General features: G+C 40.4%; 1 protein-coding gene across 3 annotated transcripts in view; it reads right to left on the bottom strand.

The window, feature by feature from the left end:
• TFDP2 (transcription factor Dp-2) overlaps window positions 1-13,891 on the bottom strand; it is a 52,580-nt gene extending 38,689 nt beyond the window's left edge. For 2 of the 3 annotated variants that reach the window (XM_015637392.3, XM_015637389.3), the window contains exons 1-2: window positions 13,730-13,889; window positions 2,430-2,523 (exon numbers count right to left, since the gene is read on the bottom strand). In XM_015637392.3, coding sequence (XP_015492878.1) covers window positions 2,430-2,444 — 15 coding nt within the window. In that variant the 5' untranslated portion in view covers window positions 2,445-2,523; window positions 13,730-13,889. Of the gene's footprint in view, window positions 1-2,429; window positions 2,524-13,729 lie in introns of all 3 variants that reach the window. The other variant, XM_015637391.3, reaches the window with a different exon arrangement.
• Window positions 13,892-14,332: the final 441 nt, after the last annotated feature.

Consider the following 14,332-nt stretch of genomic DNA (forward strand, 5'->3'; position numbering starts at 1 on the left):
TTTTCTAAGAAAGTTCAAATTACCCACAAACACTATTCTATATGCAGATACCAGAAAGGGTCCTGCATTTAAAGAAAATGAGCAGTGAGCCCAGCCTGCATAATTCTCTCACCACACACTCTGAGAGTTAGGAAGGAAAAACAATGATGGGGAAGGTTATTCATCTTGCACACACATTCAATCTATGGGAACATTCTGGCACATGCTTGAAGCATGAGCTGCCTTGGACAGAAGGTTGTTCAACACAGCTTCTTGCAAAGTGAAAAGCCATTCCAGCCACAGCTCACTGCACAGGGCTGTGCTGCAGCAGGAGCACAGACATGCCCAGCTGAGGGGCAGTGATTGCAGAATGCAGAGGTGGCAGCTTCCTGCTGTACACATTTGACAGAAGATACATGCCCTTCAAGAGTTTCCTGGAAGATACCCGAATTCCAATATTCTAAAATTTTCTTTCCTTGATGCCTCAACATAAAGGAAAATGATGGGAAGTACCCTCACAAGGAAGCTCTCTCCCTCAACTCCTTCTGCAGATCACTAAACCATTTCTGATACTGTAACTAATACTAACCTTACATTTGAAACCGGTTAGGAGCTGCAGAAACCCCCAGGCATACACAGAATCTAAACCCTGCAACTCTGCAAATCCAGAAGCATTATGGCCTTCTAACAGCATTAGGAAACACCAGGGCTGGCATTATTGCCCTGAGTGTGCAATTCTGAGTAACAAAGGTTGGGAAAACCCTAAGAAGTGCTACCAATAAGGACACAAAGCATATGACCACCATATGAAGAGGTAAACATGAAAACCCAGTCCTACATTCAACTGCACCACAGTAGCTGATTTTTTTAAAAATAAACCCATAAATATTAGGTATCTGACTAGGTTTACATGTATTTGATATGCAAAATCTCCAAGCATGCATACCAATAAAATATTTCTTCTCTAAAGTAACTATAGCATTGTGTTGAAGTAAACAGCAAAATTACATTTCTATATTCAGCACAAGAATAGGTTACCCAGACTGAATGTCATATCTGTCCTCAGAGATTTTCAAAACTCAAAGCCCTGATGAACAAAGCACTGAGCAACTGGGTCCCAGTGTCAAAGTGCTTTACACAAAGCACCAGAGTAGATGGCCTCCTGAAATGCCTTCCAACCCATAGCACTCTATGACTATTACACAACACTCCATGGATTTCATTGGGATTGGTATTTATCCTTTGACTGCATTGAACAAAAGGTCAAAGCCACAAATGACCTGGATTTGTGCAGCTGTCCCACATACATCAGTAGAATTACTTGTTTATACTAGAGCTGAATACGACCTATGAAATAATAAGCAAAGGGCTTATATAAAGACTATATAGAATATATATGTCTACATAGAATATAGACATCAGTTTATTTTATGTCTTGGTAAGCTTGAATCAGAAAGTGAGATGTAAGACACCTCAAAGCTTGGAACTACACACCAAATGAAGCTATTAATAAAGCCAACAGAAATTTCCAACACTTGAGAATTAATTTAACCAAACCATGTCATTGGCACCAATCTAACCCAATATGCACAAAAGCTTTTGCAGTTGAGCAGAGCACAATCCTAGGCTAGCTGCACTTTTATTGTGGGTGCTTCTTTGGTGTTGGTTCCTAAACCCACTCAGATTTACCTAGAATGCAGGATGCCCTGTCAAAGGCAGTCAACAGCCAAATTGCCCACATCTCAAAGTCATACTCAATTCACCCATCACCAGGATTAATCAGAACTGTTCTCTACACAAGCTGTGTACCTCAGGAAGCACAGCTAATTAGGCAGAAAATTAAGGTCAGGATGTTAAGACTTTTCATAAGCTTCCTCAGAACTCGGGATAGAGAAGTCATATATAGAGCCTTGAGACAGCACTACAGGCTGGTTAATGAGCAAGCAAAGAAACAAGGCGGCCTTCAGTCTTCCAGAAACCAAGAATCACCCACAGTAGCAAAATAATATGCAGTCTTTCTATTCTTTCTTGAGATCTAAGACTCAGACTCAGTAGATGGATTTTACAGAGGTGCAAAGGTGAAAAGATTCAACAAATGTGCAGCTTTCACATAAGTTTGAAGAAAAATGTTAGAGGGAAAACCAACTCACAGAATATCTCAGGTTAGAAGGGACCTGAAAAGATCAATATGGAAACAGCATAAAGCATTGCCTCAGTTATCAACCTGACACACAGCTGAATAAATGCCACCTGCTTGAAGAGCTTCTAACCAGTTTCAATTTATCAAAATACTGCAGAAGATGATGGGGTATACAAAAATCAGACAAGATCTCTGAATTTTAAGGTCTTTGTAATTGATTTCTTATATTTGTCCACACAATTCTGAAAGTCAGAAGTGATTGGCAGAATGCCAATATGAAAAGTAGCACATGTTGAACAGTTATACTTACATTTTTTGCCGTCATGTCAGACAGTATTGCTTTATATTTCAAAAAGCCATAAGATACCACTTTTCATCTTCACAGAATCTTTAAGATGAACATCCTGTAAGAAAGTTAATGAAACACCTTAGTTGAAACCCAAGCTCCAATAAAATAATCACCAAAGTAGTCCGGTTCTGCAGTGATACTAAAAATGTTCATTGCTTGGAACAGGCAGAGATGAAATCCTATATATAAAGGCCCAACTTACATAAAGGCCTGACTACATTAATGTGCTAGCAAACCATCTTATATCAACACTAAAGTTTTGTAATTAAAACCGTGCAATCTTCCGCACTTTATGAAGATTGGCTTTAAAAATGGAAGTGAATTACTTTTCTCCATTGTCTCATGCCACCAACAATAGAGAAGGCTTTTAATGAAATGTAAATATACAGAAAACACTCAAAATTTTTATGAAACATGCAAGAAAAAAACAATTAAGCTCTAACTCATCTTCTAAATATTTTCATTTTTTTTATTAAACCTGTGTAGTTAGAATTACAATATTAGAATTCCAGGAAAAGATAAAAAATTTTGGTATACCAAAAAATAAAGTGACTTTTTTTTTAAATGAAAGCTTCCAGAAAGCTTTTTTAAATGAAAGTCTTACAGAAAATAGAAAAAAAGTTACAAATCAATGCTGTCAGTATAAACCATTTTAAAGATAGAATTAACTTGACAAAGTGTTTAGGTACCTTGAAAGTACTTTATAAGTACTACTTGTAGTTAAAAAATGAACTGCAAAAGACAGATGAATAAGATGAATAAAAGAGGGAGAACTGTTCACACTTTGAAGTGTGGAATCAATTCAGTAAAATTAGGAAGGTACCTAAACTACTTATCAAAGAAGAGTCATGACCATTTACAACACAACTCACCAGCTACTAGAGTAGGGTGCAATTCATGCCATTTCCTCTGTATTTTAACCTATGTGAAGTTCAAATGAAGAATGGCCAGTGTCTTCACCTCCCTTCAGAAAAGTGCCAGGGGTGGTTTCAGTAGTGTGTGTAAGTAATGAGGAACTCTACCATCACAATCCATCACTGCTTTAGTAGATTTGGATAACCCAGGAGAATTTTAAATTCTAGGCTGTTTCTATACATTTCTTGGTTTATTCACACATCAATTAAACTGTTAGGGGAAAACCATTTTAATCAAAGTAGAGATGTCCTCCACTTCCTGTTAACTGAGTTGTACTTATCTTCCTTAGTGCCTCCCTTTATTGCACATATAACTAAGCAGTTACTCCAGCATGTGAACACCACATAACTTTACTAAGACATACTCCTGTGAAAACTTGTACATTTTAGTTTCACCACAAGACATCCAAGAAAATAATACAAATTTCTCTCTGGCTTCAAAGAAGATACTATGAAGAGGTATCTATTGCCATCCTAGGGAAAGGGGCAACTGGATCTGGTAGTAATCCTGATATCTGAAGCCATAAAGCTAGAGAGGTCATGGCAAAGAGCAAATACCGAATCCTTGCAATGCATCTGGAAATTATGATCTTTGTGCCTGTTTTTGTGATTTTTTTGACATTCTGACCCTTGCAGATGAACTCTCCAAATACATCATCTGTAGCTCTGGCCAAAATTCATGCTGCAGTGTGACCTCCCTCTCTTCCTTTAAGAGGCTTTACAAGTTATTTATTCAAATAAAATGTTGTTAAGAACATAATTGCTAAGCAGTTTTAACTCATTTACAGATAAGCAAACTACGTTCATTTTTGACAAGTTATTTGTTGTCAAGCTTAGTGATCCAGAAGGTATTGTCCATAAACTATTACAGTCCTTTTCCACAATGCTCTTCAGCCAGTAAGAACAGTTGGTATTCTTCCAGCTTTATGAACACATTTTGTCAAGCCCGAGAAGCCAGACTTTGTGACCCCACCATCTGCCATGACCTCTTGTCAGGTTCAGACAAAAGAACCAACACAGATGGCCTCAAAATGGAGATTTTCTTCATCCCCAGTTGCTGTACGTGCTTACACCACACAGACAGAAAAACATAAAACTCAACATTTTTTCTTCTTTAGCTGGTCTCTAGTGAAGCGAAGCTGCATAAAGGCAGGTTCAGAGCCCAGAGTACACAAGACACAAAGATTGCTTTATTTGAACTTTGTTTGTCCCTTCATAAGCTAAGCCTTGGTTTACAATCCACTCCCCTAAATTTGCCTTTTGGTCATATATAGTACAGTATAAAGAGCCAACCAAAGTGACTTTGGAAACTCTGAGCTGTAGCTTCTTCTAGAACATACTTCCTAACCACTTATGGCACTGCCATTAAACAGCCAGATTGAGCATTAAAATTACAAAAGGCCAGGTAATCAAGCTCTAGTTACAGCAAAACAGTACAGGAGTTTTATCTGTACCTATTCGCACTACATGTTAAAAGCTAAAAAGGTTCTATTCTGAAGTTTTGGTGGTTCTGAATCTGAATCCCACTGCAACAAACAGTGCAAAACAGAAAACAGTTATCTGCAGAATAACACTGTATTCCTTCTTATGTTTATTTTCTAATGTCCAAAGCCTTATTTTTAAATTACCCCAGAAGACAATATAAAAGTCTGTTCTCTGCTTTACCCAACTTACCCCAATTTCTCTTCTAAAATTTTATCAGTACTTCAAGTCACACTTTCACCCAGACCAGCACCATGCAAAGATCCTCCTCAGTGCCAGAGGCCAGTTCCCAACAGAAAGTGTCATTTATGTAATATTACATCAGTACTAAACATCTACAAATGAAGACTACTATTGGACAATCACCTACATTGTTATGATGAAAAGTCTTTACGGAACACATGAAAAATAAAAAAGATATTTTAGTATACTGGAATGATTTTTATCATCACTAAGGAGCACTTCTTTTCATTTACTTGATAAACAGTATTGCAAAGTAAAAATTATTACAAGTAGCAGGGTCAGGTAAGAACAAACTGTGATGAGTTTCAAGAAAAAGAAACCTGTATAACAGCAGCCTTTCCACAAGAAAATAATTTATGCTCTTCATATCCCTCTCCATAGTACTTACTTTCAACTATTACAAGACTGATTTCAGAAGACAGCAGTAACAAAACAACTCCTCATTAATCAGCACAGGCTCAGTTTTAAGTCACTAATTTATGCACAGCATCTACGTGGCTTAGACCACCTGTTACACATATGCTGCCTCAGCATATCTCAGTTTTCAGATAAGTAAAATTTCAAAATTACTAAGTACTTATCAGAAATCCACCTGCTCTCAGGAAGTGTTTCTCCAGATCATTCCTAAAAAATGTTTCAATATCTAACTCCTTTTTGAAAAAAATTGAGATTTTAAAAAAAAAGAGACAGGAATGTCATATAAAATCCAGTTTGTCATTCAATGAAGCTCTTCCAAAAAGCCAGCCAAGGTATTTATTCAACAAGTCACAGGCACAGGATGGAAAATAAGTCACCACCTTCAGCTGTCACACAGTAATTTTCATTTTGAAAATAACATTAGAAAATAGGTCTAAGGAAGCATTTGAAAGGAACTCCCACCATGATATGTATGACAAAGGTCTGGCAGGTAAAAGAACTTATTTTCCCAGCTTTTACTGTGAGCAACTGTATTCCTTAAAAAAAGTCCTAGTAGATAATACACAAAGTGATCAGAGAGACTGAAAAAAGGAAATCTAAGTAATTTGACCACTGAATGATATTATGAGCTTTTTATAAAATAAAACAATTTGAGAAGAGTACTCATTTTAAAAGTGTCACTGTTTAATTACCTTTACTTGTCTTAAAAGGCTGCAGACTACGAATCCAAAGTACAGAAGTTCTCCCAACTATATGACACAAAAAGCAAATGAAGATGATTGCTTTAAACCAAGATGGAAATGAAAGATGAAACTACCTGAACCTAATTTGAAAGTGAAGATCTTGTGATGTAGTTATGATAGAGCAAAATGCCAATGTATCATCAGAAAAAAGCAACTGACACCTCCTGGCAACAGCAGTAATTATGACTCAAGTTTACACAGCACCAAGAACCTGGAAAAACAGAGGAGAAATTCGTGCATGTTCAATGAGTATAAACTGCAGCACTTCAGCTCCACGAGGGAGAATCACCAACCTGTGTGGTTTGCTGAAAGCAGAAGTCCCCTCAAGGACTTCATGTTGCAAATACTGAGGCAACAAATGGATCCCATTCAGTACTCTCGGACTCCCAAATGCTACATCCCCATTACTCCCACTCTTTGCTGTATTTGCTCACTGCTGTACCTATAATATTACTACCAATGTACATATTATATGACATGTATTATATAACATCTATACATGATTAGCAAAGCACTGCTGACAGAGGCTACTGAATATCCTGAATCCCAGGGATGAAGACAGGTCTGAATGAGAACAACACATGATATGAGAAGAAAAGCCAAAGCTGGATTCAAAGTCTCTTGTAGGTGAAAGCATTCAAAGTCTCCATTCATTTAACTGCACTGCTGACCCTCACATCCTGCTGCTTCTCCAGTCCCAACAGTGCTGGGTCCCCAGTTCCAAGAGCCTGGAACTGGATGCTATTTCCCTCAAGGGAATTGGTTTCTTAGGCATGTTCTCAGACACACTCAATGCCAGTACCAGCACTAAACTACATGTCTAAGAAAATGGGCAGCACCCATGGCTTTTTTCAAAATCAACAAGGTGAAGCATGTCTCTTATTGTCCAAATAAGGAGAATTTTATATTAAACATGTGGAATAATTCCCAAGTACTTGAACATTTGCAGGCTCTTTTAATTCCCCAAACCAGCTTACTGTCATTCATCTGACATCAGAACAGTGGGTAACATTCATGCACCACTTAAAGCATGATCTAAAATGTCTTTGACTTTTATAGACAACTTTTATCACCACAAAGATAAATCTGGAATTAACAGAAATTTAGCTGCAGGTTTTTTTAAGCTGACAATCTATTCTGTAAGCTCATTTTTTCTTCTTTCTCTGGGGTTCTAGCCCATAGCTGACTCCTACGCAGAGCACAACATTTGGGAGTCTGCTGCTTCAGAGCTAAGAGGCAGGTACAACTTCTTTTCAGAATAAACAGCACACTTTTTCACAAATACATTTCTGCTTTAAGAAATTTCATTTTCACAATGGATTGACATTTGAAAAATATTTAGTGATCTACGTGATGACTGTAAATACCTTGGTAAGATGGTCTTTTTGCATTGCCTAGAATACACCGGCTCCTCTTTCAATCAAGCTCAGCTGAAAACAGCATCTTTTTGACTGAGACTTCACACCAGCTTCTTGCTACCACCAGCTCATACACTGTATGATACATCACAGAATGCTCTAGATATTAATCTGGTCTTACAAGTTTTAGTTTTAATAATTTAAAATTTCCAGAATTATTGGTGCATTAACTATTATATGGAAAAATTAATCACACTGTTGAGATTTACTTCTTGCTACACCTCGCAGCTGGAAGGATCTTAACATCCAATGAACTGAAGATAATTTTACGCTTGCATGTAACTAAAGATCAACAAGTTATATTGCAACAAAAAACTTGATGATGAAGACCTGGTAGCTATTTCTTCTATTTTCCTTATAGTTTGCTGGAAGCTTTGCTCTAGTTTAAAGCGAGTATTTACTCTTGCATGGGTTGAAGATTATGACAGTGTTCACCGAAGGGTAAAGGTTACAAAAAAAATTATATACTTTTCTAATTATAATTTGGTACAAAGGCAAAAAGGTATTTTTCTGGTGATGCACAAGCTCACAAATACTGATTACAGTACACAGAATTACCTAAAGGACACAATTCCATGAAATACATTGCACTGCTCTGAGATCCCACTCCTGGATTGCTAAATGGGATCTACCACTTTTACCCACTTCCTCCACTTTACACTCCTTCCCAGTGCTGCACACTCTCAACAGCCCAAATTCCTACCTGATCCCCTCGTGAGCCAGTCCAGTTCTAATACTGTCAGAATTCCAGCAGTGGGGCTGAAAGGGGGTAGAAGGAAGTTTTCCATAAGCTGCCACCCCTGACAGCTCCAAGGGCCACCGAGGTGTGTGCACAGGACAGGACTAACCCTCAAGATTTGACCACTGATTGACCAGTTAAGTCTGGTTTTCAGAACCCCACCATGATCCCTAAAATTTACTTATGGATTGAAATGTGACAAAAGGTTGGATATGGTTTGTTCATAGAAAGACTACTACACGATTTTGAAGAATTCACTAGGGTGTGTGCATGCTTCAAAAATCCACTAGGAAGGGGAATATTTTTGTCTCCAGATGACAGCTTCCTCAATTTCTTATACAGAAAGAAGTAGGATGAATAATTTGCTTTTGACAGAGAGCAGAAGTCTGCTGTTTTACCAAGTCAATACACAGCTTGAAATTGTATCAGTTGTACATATGAAGTTATTGATCTAAAAAAAATGTTTGAATGTACTAGCAATTTTAAGTTGAATTTTAAATAAAATGAAGTTTACAATAACTTGATTGCACCTTTAAGAGAACAGAAATATATTTCTCACATTTCTCAAATCTCAAGGTCAAGTTTATAACAAAAGCAAATTACCTAACTTCCTTCCAAGAAATCGAGAGCCCATGCACACACAGGTTTCTTATTTCACTCTGAGGACATAAGCTCACTTTCACTTGCAGTTTCTAATCTCATCCATAATTGCTGGTCATGTTACCATCATACATTCTTGGATGACCATTACAGTGCAAAAGTGACTTTTAGTATGTCAATGCATTGACATTCACAAGCTTTAATAAGCAACTACTGATATATTGGCTTTAATTCCCACAAATAGCATCATAATAGCTACTACCACGCTGAAGAATTCCTCTATACAACTAAAAGTTCACAGCCTTAAAGACAGTGGGTACCTGTTGCAACCAGCTAATTTCTTTCTGACCTTATTTTTCTTTTTTTTTTCCTCCCTGAAATTTGTAATAAGATAACAGTAAATTAAAATGGGCCCTTACACAGAACACGTTTGCTCACACCACCCATGGCTAAATAGATTATGAATTCCTACAAAATTAACCTTCCCATACACCCAGCCAGATGTTATAGTCACCCAACAGAGGTCAGTGAGGGACTCTGCTGAACAAAAGTACTAAAGAGGTTGTAAGCCACAACTGATTCATTTGCTATTACCACCCAAACCAACACAAATCTGGCTGCAACAGGAACCTGAAGGAACAGGAGAAACCTGCCTTGCCAAACAGAGGAGCATACTCAAAGCTCACAGGAAAAAATTAATTAAGCTGCAAGACCAGAATTCCATTCACAAATGGATTTTGGTCTATAGACACTAACAGAAATTCCATGTTTTGGACACAGGCACTCCACTGGCCGTTAGCAAAGAATCAAGGAACAGTACAGTCTCAGCTACCATCAGTGGTTTCTCTGAGCACTGCCTGTGTAAAACCTGGTGGTCAGGGCACATCCTACTGACTGAAATAACACAAAACCAGTCAAAACAACATCACCTTTATAAAGTGGATTATGTCTACAGGTCTTGTTAACTAATAGCAAGTTTAGAACTCTTGTAAAAAACCTGGCTGTTCATGTCAGTCAAATGTCCTATAGACTGTAACGCAGGAAGATCCCAGTACTGTGACAATTCTGGATAATGCCTTCAAAGATACCTGTAAAGAAATCCCTTTTTATCATGCTTAAATGATTTGGGAAGTTACCAAAAATCAAGAAATCTTAAAAATTTCTTTTTTAAACATTATCAAGTCAGAAGGAATGAAATTGTGCCAACACCTGAATTGCTGCAGTTCACAACCAAGCACACTAACAAAACCAAGCACTCATCTTTTCCCAGTTTGGTTCCAGGCTCCATAGTGACAGACAATACTGGATGTGAGCTGGCTACAGCATTATTTTTCACCAAGTCAGTGCTACAAAAATCTAGAAGTTACGTCAGAGTTGAGTAAATACAAATACCCTCAAAAATGGCTTCACAGTAGGCTGTGGATTTTGCAAACCATGTTCTGAAAGGCAAAGAGTTTCTTCAACAGTACTAAGTGAATAAACGACCTCAAATTATTTTCAAACATCATCCCTTTTCATTTAATTACTGTTCTGTATTTCACTAGAAGTATGATATTCCAATAAGCTGTGCTTTTGTTACAGTTCGACTAATGTATATGACAATATATTAACATATATAATAGTCTTGCAAACTGAACTATTGTAGGCCTGCAGTTTGACTTGCTTAGATTGATTTTTATACTATAAATATTGAAAAATAAAAGTAGGAAGAATATTGAAGAATAAAAGTAAGGTTGAACATTCTGTAGAGCCCTTTATTGGAAACTATCACTACACACAGGAAATCAGACCAACGAGCAAAGGAGTTCCTTTAAGGAAACTATGAAAGTAAGATCATTTACTACTCCCTCACATTCTTGCAGAAGAGTCATAGTTTACAAATCAAATAATGGGGGAAAAAAGAATTAATTTTATTCTAACACTGGATGTTACAAAATGCACAAAGAATCAATCCAGGAAGTTGTTACAAAACTGTCACTCCCTACCACACCTGCACCTTTTACAATATTTCCTTGCATATCCCTGGATTCTCAGATCCTGCCACAGGCATTTGCACTCTGAGCTCCACCACAATATGTGCGCTATTACTACACCAAGACATTGGAATTGTTTTTCACCTAATACCTCAAGTTTCGTGATAAACCCATCTGATTCCAGTGGTTTCTTTGCTTTATGCACAAAAAAATCCACAAGTGTATTTCCTTGCATCAGATCAGACAGTTGATTTTCCTGATTTTAAGATTCACTGTTGGTTCATTAAGAGTCACATGCAGTGAATGTAACTGGAAAAGTAGTGGAGAAAGTCTTGTACCATTACACTCAAAAAATGAAAAAGTACACAATTTAAGAATTATCACTTATTAGAGACAGCCCTAAGAACATTATTTTAAGGTAGCACACTAGAAGAAATGCAATTTCAAGAACTGAATTAGACTGGCTATAACTAGAACTCATTCTGCTCCACATTAGAATGACAAAATTTAAATATTTCTGTCTACATAAGATGGGCTGCAGCAGCTTCCCCCATACTATGCAAGTCACTACTCTTACACTGCATTTAGAGATTCACATTCAGCTTTCAAAGGCACAGTGACAAGGTATGCACATCTAAACCAAGTAACATCATATACCCTTGAAGAGGATGTAATGCTGGAATTTTGGTCCCTGTTTCGTCACTAAACCTATAACAATTTTAGCCAAAGCTACTGAAAGATCTTCACTGGGAAGGTGCTCACAACTGTTCAGGAAGTGTGTCCAGATGCACCAGAGGTCTTTACAGTGCTGTCCATCATAGACAAGAACAGACAAAGATAAGGAATTCTCTTGTACTACTGACATTCCTTGCAAAACAGCACTGCTCTTGCCCAGCTGGATTGCTTGCCCTGTGCCTTTTACACTGGAGAGCTGCTGCCGAGAGAGATGGAGAGATGCCGATCTGAAAACTGTACCTTCCCACTTTGTTAAGTGAGGCTGCCAGTCAGAATCCTCTGCAGCAATTGAGAGTATTCCTCTCACTGGTATGTCTTCTGTAAAATTAATTTTATTAAAATAGTACAAGTCAAATGGTTTCTTTTTGCCATGCTGCAGTAGTGATTTTTGTTCAAAGACGAAGTGGTTAAAATAATTTAACAGTAATATAAGATCACTCTTAAATTCAACCATGAGACAATCTTCTTAATATTTAATAATTTTCATTTTTTCCCCTAGTATAGAACTAAATCATTTGACCTATTATTCTGTCCTCTTCTAGAGGCATTAGACTCGCTTCACAATAAGAAACTGCAAAGGAAAAAAACTTGACTTTTTTTTCTCTTGATCATTTCCCTTGCCAAATCTTTTCTTTTCTGTAATGCAAACTTCTCCTTAGTCCTCCATGTTTTTTTCAAAGTGCTATATTTAACATCCTACATGTTACTTTGAACACAAGTTCCTGAAATTCAGTACTTCACTGCGTAAAAAACACCAGTAAGTATATAAGAATTGGCATAAATATGGGCTGTGAAACACAGTTCTGTATTTGCCCTGTAACACTGGTCCTCTCAGTCTTTGCCATTATACAGATCCTTTTTTGTGTATGCTAGGATATAACATAATCAAAAGAACTGAAGTTAATTTGGGAAGGGTAAAGGAATAGAGAAAATTTATTAATTTCGTTTTTAACAGCATCCATTTTCAACAGCATAGCATTATTTTTGAATCAAAGATTGTATCAAGTTGCAATTTGTTACAGCACCACACAACCTCCAGCATTTTACTATCTTCTGCCAACATAATTAAGCCACAGGAGTGATAATAGCTGAAAAAAAAGTCACTGTGAGCCATATTAATGAAGAGTCAAAAAAAAAAATTGAACCGCTTCCAGAATTATGAAAACCGACCAAGAAATAATTTGCAAAAAATTTTTACCTAACATACTATATCATATCAATAAAAACTATTAATTTTCTCTGTCAAATCAAGAATTTATAGAGAAAATGAAACCAGAAGTCCTTTCTCCAGGGGAGAACAGCATAAGCTGTGATACACGGCTCGGCGTCCCCCCTTTACTCAATGAGGGAGCACGCTCCCATTTGCGGTTTTCTTCCACATTTCAAGGAAGTTTGCTTATTCCGTATTTTCCTTCTATTGTTTATATTCTCAGCTTCAACAGACGCTGTTTACACTGGGTTCACCTCTGCCGCTGAACCCTTTACAGCTGGAAGCCCGGCCAGGCCTGTAACTCCCAGGAAGAGGCAGGCAGGGAAGTTTTGTTGTTGTTGTTGTGCCGGACTGACCCTCTCCCGATAAGACCCGCGGGTGAGAACCGCCCCGACACGAAGTTCAAGCGCCACTGAGCAGGGCCGGGAGTTCGGCCGGTGCCTTCCCGCTCCGGGGCCGGGCCACCGCTCGCTCCGCAGCCCGCACAGCCCCGCCGCGGCCCAGCCCCGCCGCGCCAGCGCTCCCCACAATGGAGGAGGCGCCCCGGCTGTCACCGCCGCCCGGGCCCGCCCGCAGGTGTCGGGCACCGGCTCCCGCCTTCCCAGGGCGCCCGCCCGGCGTGAGGCACCGGGAGGGGAACGTGACCGCGCTGTCCGGCGGCACCGGGGAGGGGGCGGCAGGGCCGGCGGGACCGCGCTGCTCGGGGCAAAGGGGGGACGGCGGCCGCTGATCGCTGAAGAAAGGCGCTGCCCTTCCCCCCCACACCCGCACCCCGCTCCCCGCTCACCCGCAGGCCTGGCCAGGGACGAAAGGTACGGCGGGCGGCGGCGCGGGCCGGGCCCAGACAGCGGCGCTGAGGCGACGAGACGGCGACGGTCCCTTGGCAGCCGCCGCGGCAAGGAGCGATCCAGCCGCGCCGCGCCGACGACGCCTCTCGGCCGGGCCGGTGCCGCGCGCTCGCCGCTGGCGAGGAGCCCCCGGAGCCGGGACCCCCCGGCGGCCCCCGGTGCGTGGCGGCAGCAGCACCCGCAGCGCCCCCGGCCCGGCCCCGCCGCCCCCCCGCGCCCGCCCCGCGCCGAGCGCTGCCCGGTCCTGCTCCCCCGCACAAGCTTGGCGGCGTCTGCCGGCCGAGAGCGCCCATTGGCCGCCGCGTCGCGTGACGTCAGGCGCCCGCCCCGCGCCATTGGCCCGAGCCCGTGTGTGTACACACACCGCCCTCCAATCCGCGGGGCCGGGGCCGAGAGGGCGGGGCGGAAGGGCGTGGCCGGCAGGGACCGGCGGCCGCCGCCTTTCCCTCGCGGCACGCGCCGGCCGCTGTCAAGGCTCAGGGCCGAGGTTCGATCCCCGCGACGGCTCCGGGCGGCCGCACCTGTCCCAGCGGCGCCCAGGT

This window comes from Parus major, chromosome 9 (genome assembly GCF_001522545.3).
Source record: "Parus major isolate Abel chromosome 9, Parus_major1.1, whole genome shotgun sequence".
Lineage (NCBI taxonomy): Eukaryota > Metazoa > Chordata > Aves > Passeriformes > Paridae > Parus > Parus major.